Source organism: Panthera uncia, assembly GCF_023721935.1.
Source record: "Panthera uncia isolate 11264 chromosome A1 unlocalized genomic scaffold, Puncia_PCG_1.0 HiC_scaffold_17, whole genome shotgun sequence".
NCBI classification, from domain to species: Eukaryota; Metazoa; Chordata; class Mammalia; order Carnivora; family Felidae; genus Panthera; species Panthera uncia.
The window spans coordinates 110,776,504-110,798,572 of NW_026057577.1; the positions used below are offsets into that span (position 1 = coordinate 110,776,504).

The following is a 22,069-nucleotide window of genomic DNA, read 5'->3' on the forward strand; positions in this document are numbered from 1 at the left end:
CGGCCCCCACCCCGGCCCAGGGCTGATCCGGGGCTGGCAGCAGCCCGGGGAACAGAAGGTTTGCTTGTCTCCGACCGCCGCACCCCCCCACCCCCACCGCCTCCCCAGCCTCAGCCTGGGACCCCTCTCAGGGGCTCCTTTGGCTGCCAGGACCTGGGCTCTCTGTTGCCATGGCACCGGCCAGAGATGAGGGGCTGGGGGGGGGGGGGGGGGGGTGCAGGGAGGGCAGTGAGGGATGGTGAAGGCCCGGAACTCTGCAGCTGCAGAGGTGCTGGGGCCCCTGCAGGGGCAGGCCTGGACCCTGAGCACAGCGGGCCTGTGGCAGAGCCGGCCACACACCTCGCCTCACTGATACTCGGGACGGGCCTCAAGGCAGTGGCTGTCCTGGCCAGAGCCAGGCTGTCCTCAGCAAGGACTCCTCTCCTCACCCATGCGCTCTCCGGCAGGCTCTGCGGTGAAGTTGCAGGAAGGTTCTGAGCTCTATCCCCAGCCTGACTTTCAAATTACTGGGCGAGCTGGGACTCACCCCCACTCACTCTGCACCTCAGCGAGGGAGGGACAGGGCTCCGACCTCAGGATCCTTCGGTCCTTGGGAGCCTGCATTCTGTACGGACCCCATTAGGGTAAACTCACTGCGGACTGTTCCTCCGTGGACAGACCTGTTTCTGGGTGGGAGACAGGCCAGCTCTCGTGGCAGTTGAGCCTCCAGGTTTGGAGTCAGACAAGCCTGAGTTTGCGTCCCCGCTTTGTGGCTTACTGGCTGTGTCAGCCTGGGTAAGTCACTAGACCTCTCTGAGACTCAGTTTCCTCGTCATGAAACAGAAAGCACGATTATAACCCTCTCTCAGCATTGTTGTGAGGACAGAACAAAACCCCCCATGTTATGAAAAATTCTGACTAGCTGGACCTCTGAGGATCCCGAGCCCTCCAAGAGTGGAATGGGTTATGGATGAGGTGGTGAGACGCTGGTCACTGGGCACCACACAGCCTGTTGGCGGGGGGTGGGGGGGTGGGGGGGACGCAAATAGGGAGTATTTATGGCCCCTTCCAGCCCCCAGGTTGTGGGGCTCTCTGCCTGTCTCCTACCCTGTTTTTCAGCTTCAGGCTCACCCTGCTACAAGGAGGGCCTGCACTGAAAGGCGAGGTCGGGAAGCAGAGGGCGAAAGACCAAGGCGGGTGGCTCATTTGAGGCCATGCTGTGTGCCAGGCAAGGGCTTGTCGTCTTTACCTCCTGCCTTTGAGAGGCTGTCACGTGGGCATTGAGCCTGGGCGCTCTGGGGTCAGTCCGCCCAGGACTGAGCACTGGCTCCCCTGCCGGCAAGCTCTGTGACCTTGGGCAAATGATTTAACCTCTCTGTGCCTTGCTTTTCTCCTCCGTAAAATGGAGAGGCGACACAGAGATCATGGATTCTTCTGAGATCATTCACATCAACGGCTTAGCCCAGGCATTGGATACAAACCAAATCAGAGGTAGCTATTATTACTCTTGTTACTTTCAGTGCCTTCTAAGCCCTTGTTCCATTCTGTAGGCGCTCTAGGGGGTCCAGATGGGATCCATAGGACTCTGGTCCAGGGGCCCACTGGGCCTGGGTAGAGCCAGGCCATATGGCCCCGGGGGTGGGGGTGGGCAGCCGTGGGGGACAAGCAGGGAGGCCAGAGAGGCGCCGGAGGAGGCAGGAAGTGTTTGCTCGGCAGGCAGGCCGGTGGACGGGAGCATGTAGAAGCCTCCCTCCCTCACTGACCTCCTTCTCAGGCTGGTTCCCAGCCTGTGTGAGGACCCAGGCCCCCTCCCCTGGGCCCCCAGTGGCCGTGAAGCACACACTGAGCGCTTTCCCACGAACTGTTCCAAGTAGCTGGGCCTGCAGTATCCCCCACCCCCAAGCACTAGCACTCTGGCGGGTGAGGGGGTGTGTGGCAGAAGGGGGGGCTGGGGCTGGAGGGGGATCGGTCCGTTCTTTATCAGCCTGGCTCTGATCCAGACAGATGTTTCGTTTTATTTTGAACTTCCAGAAAATAGGTCATTTCTTTCCATTGTGTCCCCGGGGAGGCCTCCTGGGGCGAGGAACACAGAGTGAGTGACGAGTGTGGGGGCCTCGCTCGGGCCCTGGGGAGCTGGGAGGGCATCAGCCTCCCTGTGTCAGTCATGATGAGCTGTCGGCAGGGCCGGGCCAGGGCACCAAGGTTCTTAAAGGCGGAGTTAAGAAGCCAGCCCCTTCCTAGGGGCAGAAAGTTTCCTTTGGTTGGGGTGTGAGAACAGGAGGGAGGGGACAGACTGGCGGTGAGGAGACAGAAGCGGGGAGGTGCAGCAGGACCGACAGAAGCGACAGAGTAACAGTCCATGGAACTGGCACGGTTAATTCCACCCACTTGGACTTCCAGAACAACGAGCGCCCAGGCCAGCCTCCAACTGAGCCGACTGCTGCTGCTTTGTTTGGGGGACCTCATAGGTACCTGAAAACATTGAAGGTCCTCTGGGTCTAGAAGCAGCGTGGCAGAGTAGAGCCTGGATGACCAAGCTGCATCACTGTGTGATTTGGGCCAGGTTGTTCACCCTCTCTGGCCTTGATGTGATCCTGAGGCTTGTGGGGGGAGTCATCGTGTAGAGGTGGAGCGCTGAAACTTTACGAACAGACAGAAGTGAGGCATAGGGTTGAGGGTGGCAGGTGGGAGCCCCTTCCCAGGCTTCTACCCCCCCGACCTGTAACTGTGTCCCTGCCCAGCGGACCCTGCAGTCCTCCCTGGTTCCTACCCACGCCGCGGGAGTGCACGTAGGCCTCAGCTCACTTGGGTTGAGGCCACACGGACCACAGTCTGCCAGGTCCAGCCGGTGTGGCCCTCACTCACGTGCCCTCCCAGCTGCTGGCAGGAGGGCTCAGTCCCTGGCTCCAGATGCCTCTTGCCCCCACACACTCCCAGGCCCGAAGCTGGCTGCCTTCTCTGAGCTGAGTCATGACATCCAGGCCAGGGCCCCTCCCCGGCACCCCACCCCCACCCCAGCGTCCCAGCCCAGCCCAGCCGCCTTCCGCCTTCCGGAGCAGGGTCCCGACGGCCACAGCATGGCAGCTCTGGAAGGGGCATCCAGGACAGCCCTGCCCACCCTCTGTGCACACGGGGAAGCCAAGGCTCAGAAAGGGGCAGGACTACCTTGCAGGTGGGTGACAGAGCTGGGCCGAGGACCCACATCCCCTTATTCCCCAGCCAGGGATCTGTGCCAGTTTGCCCCAGGGGACGCAGAGTGGAGAGAGGTGTATAGAAGAGAGGACGAGGCTCCCAGCGGGCCACTCGAGCCGCTGTCCCGCTTCTGCCTGCAACTTAGTAAGCCATCTCCTGGGAGTCTCAGTCCCCGTTCCCTGCCTGGCTGGGACAGCACAGGGAAAGTGACTTTGATATAAAGCTTTATGTATGGCAGGGCAGGGGGCGTTCTGTGGGGACAGAGATAGTCTGAGCCCCCGGGCCTCGAGCCCCCAGCCTCACATCAGAGCCAGGGACCTGAGCTTGCCTAGGTCAAAACACTGGGACCTGTCCCTGGTTCTTTCTCAGCCTCAGTTTCCTCACCTGTACAGTGGGCACAGGAAGAGGGTTGGATTGGATACATGATCCCCGAGGGCCGTGGAGCTCTGAGATTCCATGACTCTAACCCCGAGACTCCATGGCTAGGCCTCCTCCTCCCTCTGGCATCTTGTTTATTCGGAGCATCCCCGGCCTGCCCGGGACTGCCTGCCCCAACAACCCCCTCCTCCCCGCAGCGTGCCTTCCCCCCCATCCCCATCTCGCCGCTATTTGTGCCCGGCCTGTCCCCTGCTGCCAGACTGAGGGGGCCTCTTTCCACTCAGGTGCCCCCAGCCCCTCCAAACCCTAAAGCAGCTAGCTGGGTGGCAGTTCCCAGCCCTGCCCCTCTGCCCCATTCTCATCTCAGAAAATGGCATTGTGCCCCCAGGACACACACGCTCCTAGCCCCCAATATTCCAAGTCCAAAACAGGAGCGGGGGCTCATTTGAGCTACTCTCGCTCCAGCGCCCCGGCACCTATCACCAAGTCCTGTGGTTTCTCGGCTAAACAAGTCTCATTGCCATCTGTCTCTCTCCACCCTCTCCCCAGCCCAAACCAAGTAAGCAGAGAAGGTGGTGGTGTAGAGAGAGTTCAGTCTCTGCTCTGCATTCCTGGGCAAGTTCGCCAAGTGCTCCCTGCCTCAGTGTCCCCATCGAAAACAGGAATCATCCTTGTATCCACCTCCCAGAGTTGGCTGAGGAGCAAGTAAAGTCGAAAGAGGCTAAGTGCTCAGAACGGCCACTGGTACAGGAAATGTAGAACACGCACTGGCTTGTGTTCGGTGTCGTGGATGTGTGTTCAGGTGTGTCTGGGCCTGCGTGCACACGCTCTGTGCATATCGTGTGCACACAGCTCTGCACACGTGCACGCTCCCATGGGCGTGTGGGAGGCATGCAGGCGGCAGTCTGTGCCGTGCGCACGTGTGCTGGGCACGGGGAGGGAGGGGAGTGTGTGCACGCGGGGCTTGCGTGGGCAGGCACATGTTGAGTGCCTGCGTGGGGGCTGGGCACACACATGGCCCGCTGCACACAGATGTGTTTCAGAGCAGCGTGCGAGTGAATGTGCAGGCGGGGGTGTGTGCGTGTGCATCCACGCTCACCGTATGCAAGCCTCCCTCCCTGGCAGCCGCAGAGGCCCTCCTCCCTGGCCTCCCTGTGTCGTGGGAGTCTCGGGACCCCGAGGGAGGGAAGCTGCTGCTGGCGGATGTGGCCAAGAGGGACTGGATTTATTTAGATTAAGGTGGTGGGAAAGGAGTGGAGACTCAGAAGAGCCGGGAGGAGGGAAGGCTGGGCTCACGAGGGATCCCCAAGCACGCTTGCTCCCCTGGACTTGAGGTCCTTGATTCACTGTGAGGAGCTGGGCAATTATTGCATCTTGGGACTGACCTCTGTCCCCCTAATCGGGCCAAAATAAGAGGAATCATGAGGCCTTCCTGGTCCTCAGCACTCTCCTCATGGGCAGAGGGGGGATCCCTGAGAGTCTCCTCCTTCTCTCTGTTTCAGGGGCCTCCCCAGGCAGGACAGTATGGCAGGTCGGAGGGTGCCTGCTTCCTGACTGTGACATCCACCTTGTCCCAGGTGGCTCCTTCCTGGATTGCAGCCCTCCCCCTAAAGAAGAGGGAGTTGTCACAGGAAAGCCCCTAACCTCCACATCAGCTGCCTGGACCTCTCTGGGGTTGGCTGGAACCACAGCAGCCTCTGGGAAGCACAGAGGTCCGTCGGCATTAGGTAGATAACTGGGCCTGTCAGGGAGTCATCTAAAGATGGCCTGGGAGCTTAGGTCTGGGTGCCACCAAACTCCACTCTGGTTCTTTCCCGTCCTCCTCTGGCTTGCTGTCCATGCCACCTCTGGGGTTTCCGTATCACCAGCTTACTTGTCTCAAAGTCCCCTGAAAGACCGTCTAACTCCCAATTGTAGAGATGGGAAAAGTAAGACCCAGAGAGGGAAACAACTTGTCAGAGTCCACACGGCATGTCTGTGACCAAATGGTCAGGGAAATTCAATCCACAGAATGAGATGGGTTATGGATTCTCACGTGACTCCAGCCTCACTAATGTAGCCCCCTCCTTCTCATCGCCCTCACCTCCCTAAACCACCCCAGCAGGAATAATAGTGACTAGAACCTTCTCCCTGGCCAGTCAAAAAAGCAGTTTTAGAACAGGATAGCTCTTTGAGTTGACCCATCTGAACCTCTCCCTATATTCATAGGGAAACTGAGTCCCAGAGAAGGCAGGGGACTTGCTGAGTCTCCCAGCGAGTCTGCGGTCCCTTGTGACTAGAGCCAAAATGCTCATTGCCTAAAGAGAGAAGTCAGTCCAAGATCCCGGGGCATCTATACTCGCTCTGAGCTCTTTTGACCGGCCTATCCTATCCCTAGCCTGATTCTGCTTTTTTGCTGTGTGACTAGGTCATGATTCTGTCCCTCTCTGGGCCACAGCCTGTTTGAGAAGGCCCCTCATGGATTAGAGTCTCAAAGACTCTAAGCTGCCCCCAGCCCGAGGCCCAGCAGGAGAGGAGCCAGGGTCAGGGGAACTGGGGGCCCAGCCGGCATGGCCCAGCCTTCCAGAGCCAGGCCAGGCCTGGTTACAGTGACCTCCCATCTCCAGGCCAGCCGACCAAATTCCTCCTTTAGAATAATAAACAGTGTGGCCAGCCAGGGAGGCTGCGAGGGGAGGGGCAGGGAGGCTGAAATGACCCCCTCCCCCAGCCTGGGCTGCTAATGATTTTCTTTGGCTGAGATCTCGGGCAGGAAGGGGGGAGCCAGAGGGGCACCCACCGAGGGGCAGATGGGCCTCTGTGGGGGCTGCTGGCTCTGCCACGGCCCGGCTCCCTCCTGCAGGAGGAGGCCTGGCATCCAGCTGGAGGGGCTGGGGCAGAAGGCAAGGGAGTGGGGGTGTGTGGAAGGGCTGGGCTTTGGGTCTGGGACAGTGGGGAGAGAGGAGAGGGGAGAAATGAGGGGAACCTCAGGCAGGCCAGTCTGAAGGGGCAGGAGGAGGAAGAAGGGCAGAGCAGAGCTGCTCAGGGAGCTTCGTGGGGTGCTGGGCAGAGGGGAGCCTGGGGTCCACCGGTATGTGTCAATGCAGCCCTGTGAGTGGTAAGCTTCCCGTCATCCCTCTTTGAGAGTTGGAGACTGAGGACATAGGGACAGCAGTGGCACAGGAGGCAGCCGCGCCGGGGCTCAAACCGGGACCCTGGCCCTGGATTGGAGAGTAAAAGGGCCAAGGTGGGGAGTGGAGTGGGGGCAAGCCAGGCTTGGCCGCAGGAGCAGGACCTGGCTGGGCAGCCCCTCAGGGAAGTCAGCAGCCCCGCAGCACCAGGAGGCTCCCTGTTGCCCGGTCATGTGGTCACTTCTCACGTTTCTTGCTCTGTGATCTTGTCCACTTCTGGCCTCCTTCCTGTCGATGCCGTGGGCAGACCCTTGTAAGCCTGGCCACTGGTGGTTATTTGGGACCCTCAGATAGGGCTGCCAAGGGCAGGGATCGAGCAAAGACCCACCTAATGCAGTCTGTGTCTCTGTGTTCCTGCCTCTGTCTCTCGCTGCCTCCTTTGGTCTCTGTGTTTGTCTCTCTCTGCCTCTATCATTCCAGGCCTCTTTGTCTCCCTCTCGGACAAGTTCTGCTGTGTCACCCTGGACAAACTTCTTTCCCTCTCAGAGCCTCAGTTTCCCCATCCGGACACTGGGGGTGGGAGACTTGAATTCAGTAGTCTCCAGGGACCTTCGAAGCCTTGCCGTGCAGTGGGGCCTCCCCTGGGCCCACCCCCTGGCCCCTCTCCCCTGGGCCTCCCTGTGTAGCTTGGGGCTGAGTAGAGGGGGCCAGGCACGGAGGTGCCCCCCTACATTCCGCAGTCCTGACTCCCCCGCTTCCCTTCCCACAGCCGCCTCCACTTCCTGTTGTGCTTGTGGAGCCTGTGGGAGTTCTCTGGGCTCTGGCTTACCCCCTCCAGCTCCCCCACGCCTTTCATCACGCTTTCCCAAATATTTGTCCTGGCAGATAAGAGCCTGGTATTGGAACTGTCACCCGGAGGACTGGCTGTTGGAGCTGGCGGGCGCTGGACGCCATCCAGCCCAAGTCCCCTCTCCCACTGTACATACAGAGAAACTAAGGCCCAGAGAGGCCTGGGTTCAGCCAAGGCCACTGGAGAGGTAGAGGCAGAGCCAAAGCAGGGTCCAGGCACCCCGAGGCCAAGCCCCGTGCAGGGGGAGGGGACCCTTGGGCATGAGTGCCCTCTTGGTAATGGGACATGGGTGGTTTTTGACTTCAGCCCCATGGACATGGAGACTGGGTTTACTGGGGCTGGGATTTACTCTGTAGGACCCACATGCTAAGTCAGACTTTGAAATGACTCGGCTCGCCCTGAGCCCTGACCCTTGTTTAACTCTGCAGGATACCATGCAGCTCCCGAGCACCATGCCAGCTCCTGTCCTCAAAGGTAGGTACACTGCAGCTTCTGAGTGCCATGCTAGCTCCTGTCGTCAAAGGGGCAGGGGGGCCCTGGGAGGGTGGTGCATGATAGCACCAGGGCCTGGGAGGCAGGGGCCCTGCCGTGCTCTTGAACCTCAATTTCCTGCCTTTCCTGTGGCTCTCAGTGGAGGCCTTTTTCTACTGCCCACTCAACTCAGAAACCTCGGTGGACCCCTGCTTGTCCAGAGCCATTAGCTCAAATCCTTTGCTCGGTCCTCCGTACCCCATGGCCCCTCACCAGCTGCCCCCACCCCACTTGCTAACAGTCACCTCCGTCTCTCACCTCTTCTGAGGACTCATTGGTATCAGCCTGGCTGGTCTGCTTCCGGTCTGGGACTCCCCTCCCCTGCCTTGATCTCTCACTGGCTGTGAGCTCCCAAGGCCTGGCTGGGCTTCTCCTAGCACACCCTTCCCTCACTGCTGCCTGTTACATGCTGTCGGTGCTCCAGGGGCTGGGCAGCCGACCAGCTAGTCAATCAATGGTCACTGGCAATCAGTGACCAGCTGACAGCCTACCAAGGATGAAGGATGACTGACTGGCTGGCTGAGCACCCATAGGTCTGGGGGACGTGGCTTATAGAACCTTTCCCGGAGGATATCAGCAGGGGGAGGGGAACCAATCACCTGACCGCCCCTCCCTCCCGCTCACACCCCAGTTCCCTCTGGCTCCCAGTAGCTGCTGAGTCTCTCCTGCCCAGTCTGACCTACTCTGAACTACTGTGCTCCACCCTCCCCGAGCAAGGCCACCTCTGGGCTTTGGATGGAACCCGGGCAGCTGGGGCAGCTGCAGGGAAGGGGCTCAGAAAGTGACCTGGGAAGTAATGCAGGAACTGGAGGCCTGGGAATTGCTTCCCGAGGATTTCCTGAGGCTTTCGGGAGAACATGCCCACAGCCTGCACACAGCATAGCTGAAGGACTCTGAGGCTTAGGATGGAGAGACACTAAGATCAGGAGGCCAGGAGGCTAGAAGGAGTCCCTGGGGACCAGGCACTTGACAAGCAGGCTTCAGAGGCACGGGTTCCAGTCTCTGTTGGATTAGGGAGGTGTGTTCTTCAAGGACTGTGCAGATATGGTCTCCTCCAGGGTCAGCCGCGGGGGGAGGTGCTGACGCGCCTGTGCCCTGACATCCGATGCCTTTTCTCCCAAAGGCCAGGTGCTGTTGCTGCCCCTGCTGTTGCTGCTGGGACCACAGGCCTCCTGGGGCCTGGTCATCACACCTCCGGAGCCAGAGCTTGTCCTCAATATCTCCAGCACCTTCGTTCTGACCTGTTCGGGTGCAGCTCCGGTGGTGTGGGAACGGATGTCCCAGAAGCCCCTGCAGAAAACGGCCAAGAACCAGGATGGCACCTTCTCCAGCACACTGACACTGACCAATGTCACTGGGCTAGACACGGGAGAATACTTTTGCACCTACAAAAACTCCCTCGGGCCGGAGCCTGCTGAGCGAAAACGGCTCTACATCTTTGTGCCAGGTAAGGGCCCCCGCCTGTGTGCCCACTCCCTGACTTCTCAACTGCAGGTGTCTGGGGGAAGCTGAGAGTGCTTAGTGAACACTGTGAGGCACAGCCAGCTTAGAAATGCAGACAAATCATGGAATCCAGCCTGGCTCAGTCCAGGACTGTGTTTACGCCCACCCCTTGGTCTGGATATCTGACTCCTCCCTGCCAGCCCACCCCATTCCTGGCTCCCAAGAACTCTTCATTCTCAGCAGGTTCCAGTATGCTCTCTTTTGGCCTCCATGTCCTAACTTTCCCATTCTCCAAGCCCCAGGTACTAGCTGCCCTTTGACTTGTGGCTTATTTTCTTTCTCACCCTGGTGCTGACCGTATCAAATGTGAAAGCTAGAAGAGACCTCTGAGAGCAGCCTTATTCTATAATGGGAAGACTGAGGGCCAGAGAAGGGAAGACACCTGCTCAAGGTCACACACAGAAATTCAGGGGATAGCCAGAAAAGCAGCCACCTTGACCCTCATTCTTGGCTCCACACCTGGCAGATCCGACTATGGGCTTTCTTCCGGTCTTCCCCGAGGACCTGTTCATCTTTCTCACGGAAATATCTGAGATCACAATTCCCTGCCGAGTGACGGATCCGAGCCTGGTGGTGACACTGCACGAGAAGAAAGTGGATATTCCACTGCCCATCCCCTATGACCACCAACGTGGCTTCTCTGGTATCTTCGAGGACAAGACCTATGTCTGCAAAACCATCATCGGGGACAGGGAAGTGGATTCTGAAGCCTACTATGTCTACAGTCTCCAGGGTGAGCCCCCTTTCTGGCCTGATGCTCAGCAGAGGCAAGTATGACCCTCCGCAGAGGTATAGCCCTTTCCAGTTTTACGAAGTGTGCAATTCCATTTTTCACTGGATTTTCACTGTAGTCTTGGAAGGCAGGTGGTGTTTCCCCATTTTACAGAGGAAAAACCTGACACTCAGAGGTTACGGGAAGTGTTAGTGGCAGGGCTGGGCTGTACATTGGGTCAGGCAAAGGCACAGGCCTTGGAGCCAGGTGGGTTTGAAGGCCAGCCGTGCGCTTCCCGTCTGAGTGACTTTGCACAAGGCATACAATCTCTGAGCCTACTTCTTCCTCTGTAAAATGGGGGAAATAGTGACTGCCCGCCTAGTGGGATTATTGTGAGGATTAAAGACAGAGGCTGCCTGGTGCGTGGTTGTGCTCAATGCATGTCTCCTATACTTAGATGCCCAGAGAGGACATTGGTTTCAAGACTCTCATCCCTTCTAGAATGTCAGCTCCATGAGGACAGGAATTTTGTCTGTCGTGTTTACTGCTAAAGCCTCAGTGCCTAGACTAGTACTTGGCATATAGGAAATGTTTAATAAATATTTGTTGAATGAATGAATCTTCTACACCATTCATCCCTTCTCTCTCTCGGAACCCCCACCCCATCCCCAAGCCGAAGTGCTGGTGGCTGGTGGTGGCCTCCTCATCCCTAAGCCAGTCTCTCTCCATCAGTGTCGTCCATCAATGTCTCAGTGAATGCAGTGCAGACTGTGGTCCGCCAGGGTGAGAACATCACCATCATGTGCATTGTGACCGGAAATGAGGTGGTCAACTTTGAATGGACATACCCACGCATGGAGGTAACGCTGGGCCAGGGGTTGGAGGAAGGGCCAAGGAGGGAAGGATATCTTGACTTGCAGCCTAACTTCTTGGACGCGGCCTGATTTGGGGGGCTTTCCCCACCTGTCCCTACAGAGTGGGCGGCTGGTGGAGCCAGTGACTGACTTCCTCTTCAATGTACCCTCCCACATACGCTCCATCCTGCACATCCCTAATGCCGAGCTTGGCGATTCAGGGACCTACATCTGCAATGTATCGGAGAGTGTGAATGACCATCGAGATGAAAAGTCCATCAATGTCACTGTGGTTGGTGCGTGCCTTGGGCTTGGCCCCAACCCTCTTTCTGAGCCGGACCTAGACCCTGTCACAGCCCCGGGGTACTGTCAGTCACATTCAAGGACAGCTCTAGCTTCATTCAGTACCAACCAGAGCCTATTTCCGGGATAAATCCAAACCAAAACACAATGTCAGCCCCAAATCCAACTCTAATCCCAGCCTAGGCTTTCTGCCTAGCCAGAACCTCAGCCCCAACCAGATTTCTAAACCTAACTGCCATCCCAGGCCCAGGCAGCCCCATCCTCAAATTCAACCATGTTGCAACTCACCTCAGCCGCAATCCTGAGCCAGAACACTCCCGGTAAGAACAACTCCAGTCCCAATCTCAAACCTGGCTCCCAAACCAGTATCACCCCTCAGTTTGGCCCCTGCTTCCGTCTTAGTTCCAACGTCAACCCCAGCTCGGGTAACTCCATCTCTCGTCCGGCTCCTAAAGCCTGAAGCACCGCCCCCAGAAGGCTGGGCTCCTTTGGCATTCAGTTGATGCCCTGCCTCCGGGAGCCCCGCCTCCAGGAGGCGCTGCCTTATTGGTAGCCGGGCACAGCCCCGCCCCCGGGGCACCGCCCCTGACGGCCGCCCCTTGCAGAGAGTGGCTACGTGCAGCTGCTGGGAGAGCTGGACGCCGTACAATTCGCGGAGCTGCACCGCAGCCGGACTCTGCAGGTGGTGTTCGAGGCCTACCCGCCGCCTACTGTCATGTGGCTCAAGGACAACCGCACGCTAGGCGACTCCAGCGCAGGCGAGATTGCCCTGTCCACACGCAATGTGTCTGAGACCCGGTGAGCAGCAACCCACCCACCCCATTCTTGAAGTTACTCTCTGCAGCTACCAGGCAGCCCACAGCCTTCAGCCACTGGATAAACGTAGACCCACCTTTCCCGAGAGTCCACTATGTGCGAGGTGCCATGCCAGGCACTGGGGGATGCTGCAGAGATCCAGATAGACTACTCCATGCCTCCTAGAATTTCCTGTCTATGGGGGAAACAGACATTGTTCTGACGATCACCCAGATGTGTAGTTGTCCTTGTGATGGGTGGAGCCAGCAGGGAGCAGCTGAGGAGAAAAAGGCCAGAGAAGAGGGAAGAGGGTGCCAGGCAGGCCACTACCACCTGTGCATGGATGGTGGCTGGGAGGCTGATGAGCAGGCTGACACAGGCACGGTATGTTAGGATAAAGCAATGCCAGGCCTTTCTGCAAGGGGGAGATGTAGGGGGGAGGGGGAGAGGGAAAGGGTGCTCCCCCCACCCTCCTCCTCCTACCCAACACTCCCTCTTGGCTCAGTGGAGCCAGGTTCCTGTAGGTGGGGATTCAGGAGAGTCCTGGCTTTGCTACCGATGCCTGTGTAACTTTGGGAAGCCCCTGTCCCTCCCTGGGTCTTGTTTTTCTTGTCTGTACAAGGAGGTTGGGGGGGGGTTGGTTCCCATAAGAGTCCTTCCAGCTCTGGCAGCTGGGCCTGTCTTGCTCCCCAGGTATGTGTCAGAACTGACATTGGTGCGGGTGAAGGTGGCTGAGGCTGGCTACTACACCATGCGGGCCTTCCACGAGGATGCAGAGGCCCAGATCTCCTTCCAGCTGCAGGTCAATGGTGAGGGGCCCTCCACCCTGCCTCCCACCAACCCCCAACCCCCGCTTCCGTCAATTCTCCCTCTCTACACTGTCCACCCACCCATAGGGGGAGCAGGAGCAGGAGCAGGAGCTGAGGACTCAGGAGGCTGGCTTCTAGGCTGAGCTCCAACACTTCCACTGCTGGATGAACTCAGTATATCCCCTCTTTGGGCCTCAAGTTATACAAGGAGGCCACTGGGTTAGACTGGTGTTTCTAAAACCTCACAGCAAATTACATAGAAGGTTAGAAGGTAAGGAGTGCTGTAGAAAAAAAGAGCCTGGGTAGACAGGACTGAGAGTTCAGGGCGCATATAGCCTCATCGAGCTGGCCTCAGGGAGGCGACTGCGTGAAGACTTCAAGGGGAGGCCATCAGGCAAGTGGCTGGTGGGAAAGGGCCCACCACGCTGTACGAAGGCAGCGGCAACAGCAGAAAGCCTGTGTGGCTGGAACAGAGAGGGGGGGAGTGGTGGGAGGTGAGGTCAGAGCTGAGGCCTGGCAGTTGGGGGCTGGGAGGAGGGCAGACAGTACAGTCCTCTAGAGCTGCCGTATGGACCTTGGCTTTTACTATGACGGAAATGACCAGCCACTGCAGGGTTTGGAGCAAGGGAATGACACACTGAAGACTTACTGTTTTGTCAATTGACTGTCTAAAAATAAATTTATTTTGAAAGAGAATTTAACCTCTCAATTGTAGATGGAAAATCAGCATCACATGTCATAAATAGAAAGCAACCACTAAAATAAACTCTGAGGAAACAAAGCAATGCTATGAAATTCTAGTTCCATGCTCGCGCTTTCCCAGGGCTTTCTCTGACCCTCAGACCTGCTCTTGTCTTTGTTAAAAGGGAAGATTAGCCAGTCTCAGAGAGGTGTTAGAGACAGACTAGCACCCCACTGAGGCTTCCCCTTTGAAGTACCCAGAAGGGGAATCTGTCAGTTTTCACACGGTGATTCCTGGTATTTAATGTTCACCTGCAGCCGGAAGCTCCCTTCCCCCACCCCGGGGGGAGAGGCTGGGCCAGGTCCTTCCTGAGGGCCTTTCTCACTGTCCTTTCTGACCTCCCCACCTCCTGGCCTCCTGCCCTCTCCACACAGTGCCTGTCCGTGTGCTGGAGCTGAGTGAAAACCATCCTGCCAGCGGGGAGCAGACAGTCCGCTGTCGCGGCCGGGGCATGCCCCAGCCACACCTCACCTGGTCTACCTGCAGTGACCTCAAAAGGTGAGCAGACCTGGGGCCTCTGTCTCCCAGGGTAACCACAGCTGGCTGGAAGGACCCAGTGAAGGTCGTCTAGATCAGCCCCTTCTCTGGGCACATTGTTCCAGGCTAGAGCCCAGTCCTAGGAGATGTGGCTTCTTGGAGATTCTCTGTATGACCTAAAGTGTCCGTTTCCTTACCTTGACTCATGATCAAATGAATGGAGTGGATTTTGCCATCCAGGGCTTTCCGTTCTGGGGTAGGAGCGCCCTCTGCCGGTCAGTCTAGGGGCCACAAGAGGAACGAGCTCAGGACCAGGCATTGGGAAGAAGCAGGAACCAGAAGGGGGTTGTGGGGCGGGGTGGGGGGCGGGCAGAGGGGTGGAGGTAAGGGGAGCCTCCTTCCACCACCGCCCTGTGGCGCTGCTTGCCTTTGGTTTCAGTTTCCCAGTCCGAAGAGGGAAGGGACTGGAAGCTGACCCGACTGGCTCTCCCGGCAGATGTCCGCGCGAGCTGCCGCCCACCCCACTGGGGAACAGTTCCGAGGAGGACAGCCAGCTGGAGACTAACGTGACTTACTGGCCTGAGGATCAGGAGTTCGAGGTGGTGAGCACGCTGCGCCTGCGCCGTGTGGATCAGCCTCTGTCCGTGCGCTGCACTCTGCACAACCTGCTGGGCCACGACATGCAGGAGGTCACCGTGGTGCCACATTGTGAGTCCTCCTGCCTTAGTGGCCCCTGAAGACCATTCACCCCCATCACAACCCTGCCATACTTGGATCCGTGCCTGTGAGCCCAGTGGGCTGGAGTCAGTGTGTCTGTGGGCACTCAGGAGCATTGTGAAACCCACCAGAGTGTGTGCTCTTACACACTCACACAACAACACAGTATTGGCATATGTGTGTACATTCATGAGTCTCTGACATAAATCATGGCTATAGTATATGCACGCTGTATGCATGTCATAAGCCATGCATATGAGTAGGCCTGATCCTTGGACGCAGGTGCAAACCTTCCAAGTGTAGATTTGTAAACCACACAATGAAGAATGCCCAACCCCCAGACATGCATGTAAAGCTGGAGTGCATGTCTGTCACCTGCCTTGTGTGTCAGCCCACCGAGTGTATGTTTATAAACCACGTATATGAATATGCCCAATCCCCAGACACGTATATAAATCCAGGAGTGTATGTCTGTATGCACATACGTGCGCATGCACAATCCCCGTGCAGGTGTGCAAACAGTGCATGTAGAATTCCTATGCATGTGTGCGTCTGTGTAAGCATGGAGTTGCAGCACACCTTTCCGTGACAGCAGGCAAACACAATCTGCACACAGATGCCTGCTGCACAATGCACGTCTGTTAGAAGATACACAGACGTGCATGATTCTTATCCGTGTGAATAGTCTCTTCCAGTACCTGGATGCTCTTGCTCCCTGCTAGTTCCTGTGTGTGCATATACCTGTCTGCTTGTACTTCGTTTACTCGCTCGTTTCCTTATTCAGTAAATAATAATGGAATAGTAATCCCCAGCTTCTCACTGGGGAAGGCCCAGCCCTGCCTGCCCTTCTAGTGCCCACAACCCAGAGACAAGGCAGAGAAGGAAACAGACAGTCCCACTGCCGGGGTCAGTACTTTGTGGGGGAAAGCCTAGAGAGAGGAGGGGGCTCCATGTCCAGCTATGGGATTCAGGAAAGTGTCCTGGAAAAAGGAAGCTTTAGGTCAATACCTGAAAAGATAACCTGGGAGTTAGCTGATGAGGAATGGTGTTCCAGTAAAAATGTATGGCCTGTGCAAGAGCCCAGAGGCACGATGGGATCAGAGAAATCTTGGCTGGAGCACAGAGTATGTGTGTGATTTAGGGGCTGGAGAGAGGAGACAGAGGCAAGGGAGTGGTAAAGGAGGAGCTGCAGGGGTGGGCAGAAGCCAGCGCAAGCAGAGCGTTGAGGGCTGTGTGAGGCATTTTGACAGGTCGGTGAGCTGGCCCACACATGTGTCTCCGTACGCAGAGTTGCCTCCAGCCCCCCACCCTGGGATGGGATAGGTGGAGGTTTTCATACCTTATCTCACTCACACGTACACACATGCACACATATCCCTGAGCAAGTGGGCACCTGCCGACCAACTTGGAGCGAGACAGGAGTAAATCTTTCATGTGCCACCTGGAGGGGAAGCTGTGTACCAGCTCATGGGGAAACTACCATGGCTGGATGAAGCCTCTTCTTTGTACTCAGATGGCTCCTTGGAAGATTCAGTCTTCCTTCCCAGGACTGCGATGTATGACCTGGTGGGGAGAAGGAGGAGAGGAGTGATGTTGGTCTGCGACCCTAGGGAGGAGGGACAGGGCCTCCAGGGGAGCCGAGAGGGGCAGGTGGGGGACAGAGGGGGAGGGAATGAGTTCTTCAGGGAACCCATGGGTTGCCAGTGGGTCAGGGCAGGGGGTTATGAGGGTCTGGCCTGGGTGGGTGCAGAGGGAGGGGGAAAGAATGGGAAGTTGTGCAGCAAAGAGGCTGAGGCCTTAGGGAGGAGACTTGGGACTTGGGGGCCCAGAGTTAGCCCTACCTGGTTACCCCTGCTCCTTGGGGGATACACCTTATAACTACTGTCACTACCCCAAAGCCACTGGGTACTCAGGGGAAGTAGAGGAGGAAACAGTCTGGATTCATCAGGTTGTGTGAGCTCAGTCACTCAGTCCATTGGCCACTTGGTCATGCTCTGTCCCAGCTGTGAGAGCCCTGGCAAGGGCAGAGATTCAGAGGTGAGGTGAGTCTGGTCATCAGGAGCTGGCATCTAGTCTGAAGCCATGGCAGACACGTCAGGCCTGGTCAGACATGTCACACGTGGTCAGGCCAGACTGATCCTTGCAAGGGCTGAGGGATATGGGGGCCCACAGTGAGCTGAGCTACAGCTGTTACTTAGGGACCTGGGTACTTATGGGAGAGGCTGAAGTTCTGGCCCAGAGGGAGGGGCTGTGAGTCTGATGTCACGGGTATGGTTAATGGAGAGGGGGACAAGCAGAGAGGGATCGTGTTTCTGGAGGTGGGGTGAGGGGTGGCCAGGGCAGCTGCCAAGCTCCCTCTTTGCTTATGGCCAGCTCTTGTCTCTGCTTCCAGCTCTGCCCTTCAAGGTGGTGGTGATCTCGGCCATCCTGGCCTTGGTGGTCCTCACAATCATCTCCCTCATCATCCTCATCATGCTCTGGCAGAAGGTAATCTCCCATCCTTGCTTAATGGGTGCAGACTGGTACACTATTTTCTTTTCCTTTTTTTTTTTTTTTTTTTTTGTTGCACGGAGGCCCCTGCCATCCTTGAATGTTATAGGATCTGTCCACGTCCCAGCCCAGCACACAGGGCAGGTGTAAAATGATATAGAATGGCACCGGTGTCCGAGCTGCCTCCACCCCCAGCAGCAAGGGCCATCTCAGGCCTGGTCCAGGCCATCTGGGGTCCCCTGCCCCTGCTCTGCCCTCCTGGGTCTTACTTGGACATCAGTCCTGCCCCTCCCAGCCACAGGGCAAGGCACTTTCTGGGTGGACCTTGGACTCCAGAATTCCACCTCTCACCCCCAGAGACTCCCAGGATTCTAATGAAATGCGTTCGCGTCCTATTAACCTGTGATTTCAATGCCCTGTTCTGTGGCTTCATTATTCTACGATCCCAACGTTTTAAGATTCCCGAGTTAAGATTGCAGCACCCATGATTCTATCATTCTATGATTCCAATCCTGTGATTCCAACATGCTATGATTTCGACATTCTAAGCTTACATCCTTCTGAGATTCCCGCTGCGAGTGACCCAGCATGGGGAGGGGCTGTCCATACCCAGCCGAGTGCCCCTAGCTTGTGTCCATTTCTGGGGCTGCCTGCCCTTCTATGCCCATCTGGGGAGCAGCCAATGCTCTGGGAGAAGCTGGTAAGAGGTTCTGATGAGCCGGGCCCTTGGCCGTTAGCCCCTCTTCAGCCACTGCCCAGCTAAGGCCTGTTGTCATCTGTTCTCACTGAGCCCACGGAGCTGAGCTTTATCAGTAACTTGCTGTGTGACTTCAAATATGCCTCTGCCCCTCCCTGACCTCAGGGGCTCCTGCTCCATCTGTTCCGTAAGGGGCTATAGGCTCGTGGGCCCCAAAGCCCAGAACTCCTCTGACGATCCATCCTTGGTGTCGGTCCTACAGAAGCCACGTTATGAGATCCGATGGAAGGTGATTGAATCTGTGAGCTCTGATGGCCATGAGTACATCTACGTGGACCCTATGCAGCTGCCCTATGACTCTACCTGGGAGCTGCCACGGGACCAGCTTGTGCTTGGTCAGTCCAGGGAGTAGTCGTGGAGCAGTTTGGGTACTTGAGGTCGGGGGGAAGACTGTCTGAGGTGTGGTCCAGCCTTGCCATGACTAGCTTTGAGACCTAGGGCTGCCGTCCTGCCTTCTCTGGCCCTCAGTGTCCCCGCCGCCATATAATGGGCAAGGTGGTCCCCTAGGGACCGTTCAGCATTGAGGTCCTATGATCCTGTGCCTTTGTGAGCTAGGAGACCTTTGTGGCGAGAGAGGAAGTATTCATCGAAGACAGCCTGCATGCCAGGCCTGTGCTTAGTCTAGCTGGAGAGGGTGAGGCATACAGAGGAGCTGAGCACCCTTCTGGGGTGGGAAGAAGGCTTCCAGGGACAAAAGATGGTCCAGAAAGCAGGCAGAACTTAGATGAGACACCAGGAAGGCCTGCCAAACGCTGAGGTCTTATCTTAGGAGACTCCTTTAGGGGAACACCTTAAGTCCAGGTGGCTTGGGGGATTGACCTCAGAGAGGATGGGGTATGCCGTTTCCTGGTGGGCCAGGAGCTGAGGGATTGTCTCTACCCCAGGACGCACTCTCGGCTCTGGGGCCTTTGGGCAGGTGGTGGAGGCCACAGCTCACGGCCTGAGCCATTCTCAGGCCACGATGAAAGTGGCAGTCAAGATGCTGAAATGTGAGTCCTGGGAGCCTGCCCCTCCCTCACGTCTGGGCCCCACATCTCCCCTGCCCCTTGCCCGCACATCCAGGCACTCCCTGATTCTGATTTGCTGGGCGCAAGCGGTCCGGTCACCTGGCGGCCAGCACCACTTCAGATTCTGCTTTGGCTAAGAGGCTTCCTCATCCTGCCCCGTCCTCCTGGCACCTCCTTCCCTCCCTGACCGTCCTCCCATCCTCTTTCTCCTCCCCCTGCACGTGGGTCCTCACCACCCTCGGCCATCTGGGTCTTCCAGCACGGGGTGGGGCAGAAGGGCCTCCTTGGGGCCTCGGTGACAGGGCAGGCCTGAGGCCCCGTCTCCCCCTCAGCCACAGCCCGCAGCAGCGAGAAGCAGGCCCTCATGTCAGAGCTGAAGATCATGAGTCACCTTGGGCCCCATCTGAACGTGGTCAACTTGCTGGGGGCCTGCACCAAAGGAGGTACCAAAACCACTCCCCCAGAGGATTCTGGAAAATGCCAGCAGCCCAGGCCTGGCCCCTGCCCACCCCTCCTCAATCCACAGACAACGAGACACTCCAGCTGGAGGGTCTGCGCCCATCCTGCCCTCACCTCACAGACCCACACGGGGGTGGGGTTTACAAACTCACAGAATCACAACACTTTCAAGGCCCACGGACTCCTCAGGTCAGCCGTTTCCAAACCCCGGGGGTGCTCTGACATTTTTTCTCCACGTTTACTTATTTTTGAGAGAGAGAGAGAGAGAGAGAGAGAGAGAGAGGGAAATGCAAGCGCAAGTGGGGGAGGGGCAGAGAGAGGGGGACAGAGGATCTGAAACGGGCTCTGAGCTGTCAGCACAGAGCCCGATGTGGGGTTCGAACTCTCGAGCCGAGAGATCATGACCTGAGCCGAAGTCAGACGCTTAACTGACTGAGCCACCCAGGTGCCCCAGGTCCTCTGACATTTTTAAATTTTCACAATACATTTTACAAACTGATCAATCACGGCCCCTGTGAGGTGAGTTATATCCCTACAACTGGAGGCCACCAGCATGCTGGTTGGCAGTGGCTTTCATTCAGATCACAGAATAAAGCCTCTCTAGCCAGTGTGTTTATTTGAAGCTCTGATTGCAAGTTAGGCTGTAAAAAAAAAAAAAAAAAAATGTTATCGTTGTTTGCAGCTGCTTATTGTGAGATTTGGAATTTTCCTCAGTATTGTGCAACCAAAATAAAATACAGAAGTACATTGCGTACATAGGCCAATTTATGTCCGCAAGATCACCCATTTCAAAATTTTTGTTTTCATCAATATCTTCCCGTTCCCACTGATTGGCTTCAAGTAAATGTGTTGTATTTGAATGGATCCAATAACCTGATAATAAATAGTTGCCTTGATTTCCTTTATATACGGGGCTCCAGAATAAGTTGGTGATATGTACCACTGTGTACTTGCCATGTGCCGGGCCCTGAGCTGCGCCGACGAAGGCGTTACCTTAGGAACATTCAGGACAGCCCTTGGAGGTGGGTGCGGTTAGCCCCATTTAACAGATGGGGAAAGTGAAGCTCAGGGAGAATAAGTACCTCGCTCATGGTCGCGGAGGCGGGAAGAGAACCCAGGTTCGCCTGGTGCCAAAGCCTCTCGGCCGTCTTACCCCACTGCCTTCCCGACGTGCAGCCGGTGGTCGGCCTCAGGGCCCCCATGGGAAGTCTGTGGCCCCCTGGGGACTGTCGCTGAGCCTGTGCCCCCCTAGGACCCATCTACATCATCACGGAGTACTGCCGCTACGGCGACCTGGTGGACTACCTTCACCGCAACAAGCACACCTTCCTGCAGCGCTGCTCCGACAAGCGCCGCCCGCCCAGCACCGAGCTCTACAGCAACGCCCTGCCCGCGGGGCTCCCTCTGCCCAGGTACCAAAGGAGGCTGGGGACCCGAATCTTCGGGGAGCCCCGAGGAGCACCTGCTCGCTCCCTCCTGGCCGGGGCGGAGGCCGAGGCCAGGGTGGGCAGACAAGGTGTAGGAGCCCGGGCTGTTTCAAGGGTCAGTCTGGGACCCGGGGCTTGGCCTCCCCCGGACCTGGCTTAACACTCTGGTGATGGTCTTGGTGGGGTCGGCTGCCAGCTACGGACTGCCTGCAGGGGTCCCACCCTGGGTTGGGCACTCTCTGTGGATGTGACCCGTCGGCCCCTCCCTCTGTGTCGTGATACCCTCTCCTTTCACGGTGAGCACCTGGGGCTCTCCGGTCCCAGGCCCGACTCCCATCGCAGCGCACGGTGCTCTGCTCCCTGCTGGGAGTCTCTGGTGTGCGGTGTCCCGTGGGCAATGCAGTGTCTTTCTTCTTCTTTTCCAAAAGTAACTTTTCCTACTTCTGCTGATGACAACAGCAAGATGGGTTTATTGCAGAGACAAGCATAACTTCAGAAAATCCTTAAAAGACATTACGGCTCACCCCTGTCCTCCCCAACATTTGATCGATTTCCTTCCGGTCTTTGGTCTACCTCTAGAGACACGTGTATACACGGTCCCGTAGCTCTCTGGGGAGCAGGTGCTGCAGGGAATTAGGGCAATTCCTGCCGCCTCTGGGCTGTGGCTGGGGCCTCCCAGGGCATCACGGCGGGATGGTGTCACAGAAAGGCACCTGCTTCATGCTCTTCTTATGACCCTCATGCTGGGGTGCTGTGATCATGCCTAGGTGTGAGCTCCCTAAGGACACACACTGGGTCTTGTGTCCTCTTAGCACCCCAGTGCCCAGCTTAGGGCCCCACAGGCTGGCTGAGAGAGCTCACTGCGTGGCCATTCAAGTTGTGACTAGCTGAAGGAGGATGAGTGGAAAGAAGAAATCCCTGAGTAATAGTGCCCGGTGGGCCCTGGGGGCGAGCAGGGGCGGGAAGGGAAGGAAAAGGAC

General features: G+C 57.3%; 1 protein-coding gene and 1 long non-coding RNA gene across 3 annotated transcripts in view; one reads left to right on the plus strand and one right to left on the minus strand.

Moving 5' to 3' along the window:
- The window catches only part of PDGFRB (platelet derived growth factor receptor beta), a 37,979-nt gene that overhangs the window by 8,033 nt on the left and 7,877 nt on the right, over window positions 1-22,069 (plus strand). The window contains exons 2-15 of one of the 2 annotated variants that reach the window (XM_049648021.1): window positions 7,935-7,980; window positions 9,161-9,484; window positions 10,007-10,273; window positions 10,985-11,112; window positions 11,228-11,402; window positions 12,015-12,207; window positions 12,898-13,013; window positions 14,130-14,253; window positions 14,729-14,940; window positions 17,342-17,436; window positions 18,399-18,531; window positions 19,081-19,185; window positions 19,536-19,646; window positions 20,915-21,074. In XM_049648021.1, the coding sequence (XP_049503978.1) occupies window positions 7,941-7,980; window positions 9,161-9,484; window positions 10,007-10,273; window positions 10,985-11,112; window positions 11,228-11,402; window positions 12,015-12,207; window positions 12,898-13,013; window positions 14,130-14,253; window positions 14,729-14,940; window positions 17,342-17,436; window positions 18,399-18,531; window positions 19,081-19,185; window positions 19,536-19,646; window positions 20,915-21,074 (2,183 nt within the window). In that variant the 5' untranslated portion in view covers window positions 7,935-7,940. Of the gene's footprint in view, window positions 1-7,934; window positions 7,981-9,160; window positions 9,485-10,006; window positions 10,308-10,984; window positions 11,113-11,227; window positions 11,403-12,014; window positions 12,208-12,897; window positions 13,014-14,129; window positions 14,254-14,728; window positions 14,941-17,341; window positions 17,437-18,398; window positions 18,532-19,080; window positions 19,186-19,535; window positions 19,647-20,914; window positions 21,075-22,069 lie in introns of those variants that run through there. The other variant, XM_049648022.1, reaches the window with a different exon arrangement.
- LOC125934560 (uncharacterized) lies at window positions 1,975-12,006 on the minus strand. Its single transcript, XR_007461454.1, has 4 exons — window positions 11,698-12,006; window positions 10,000-10,119; window positions 8,824-9,327; window positions 1,975-2,619 (listed from the first exon to the last, which is right to left on the minus strand). It is a non-coding gene; the product is annotated as an uncharacterized LOC125934560 (long non-coding RNA).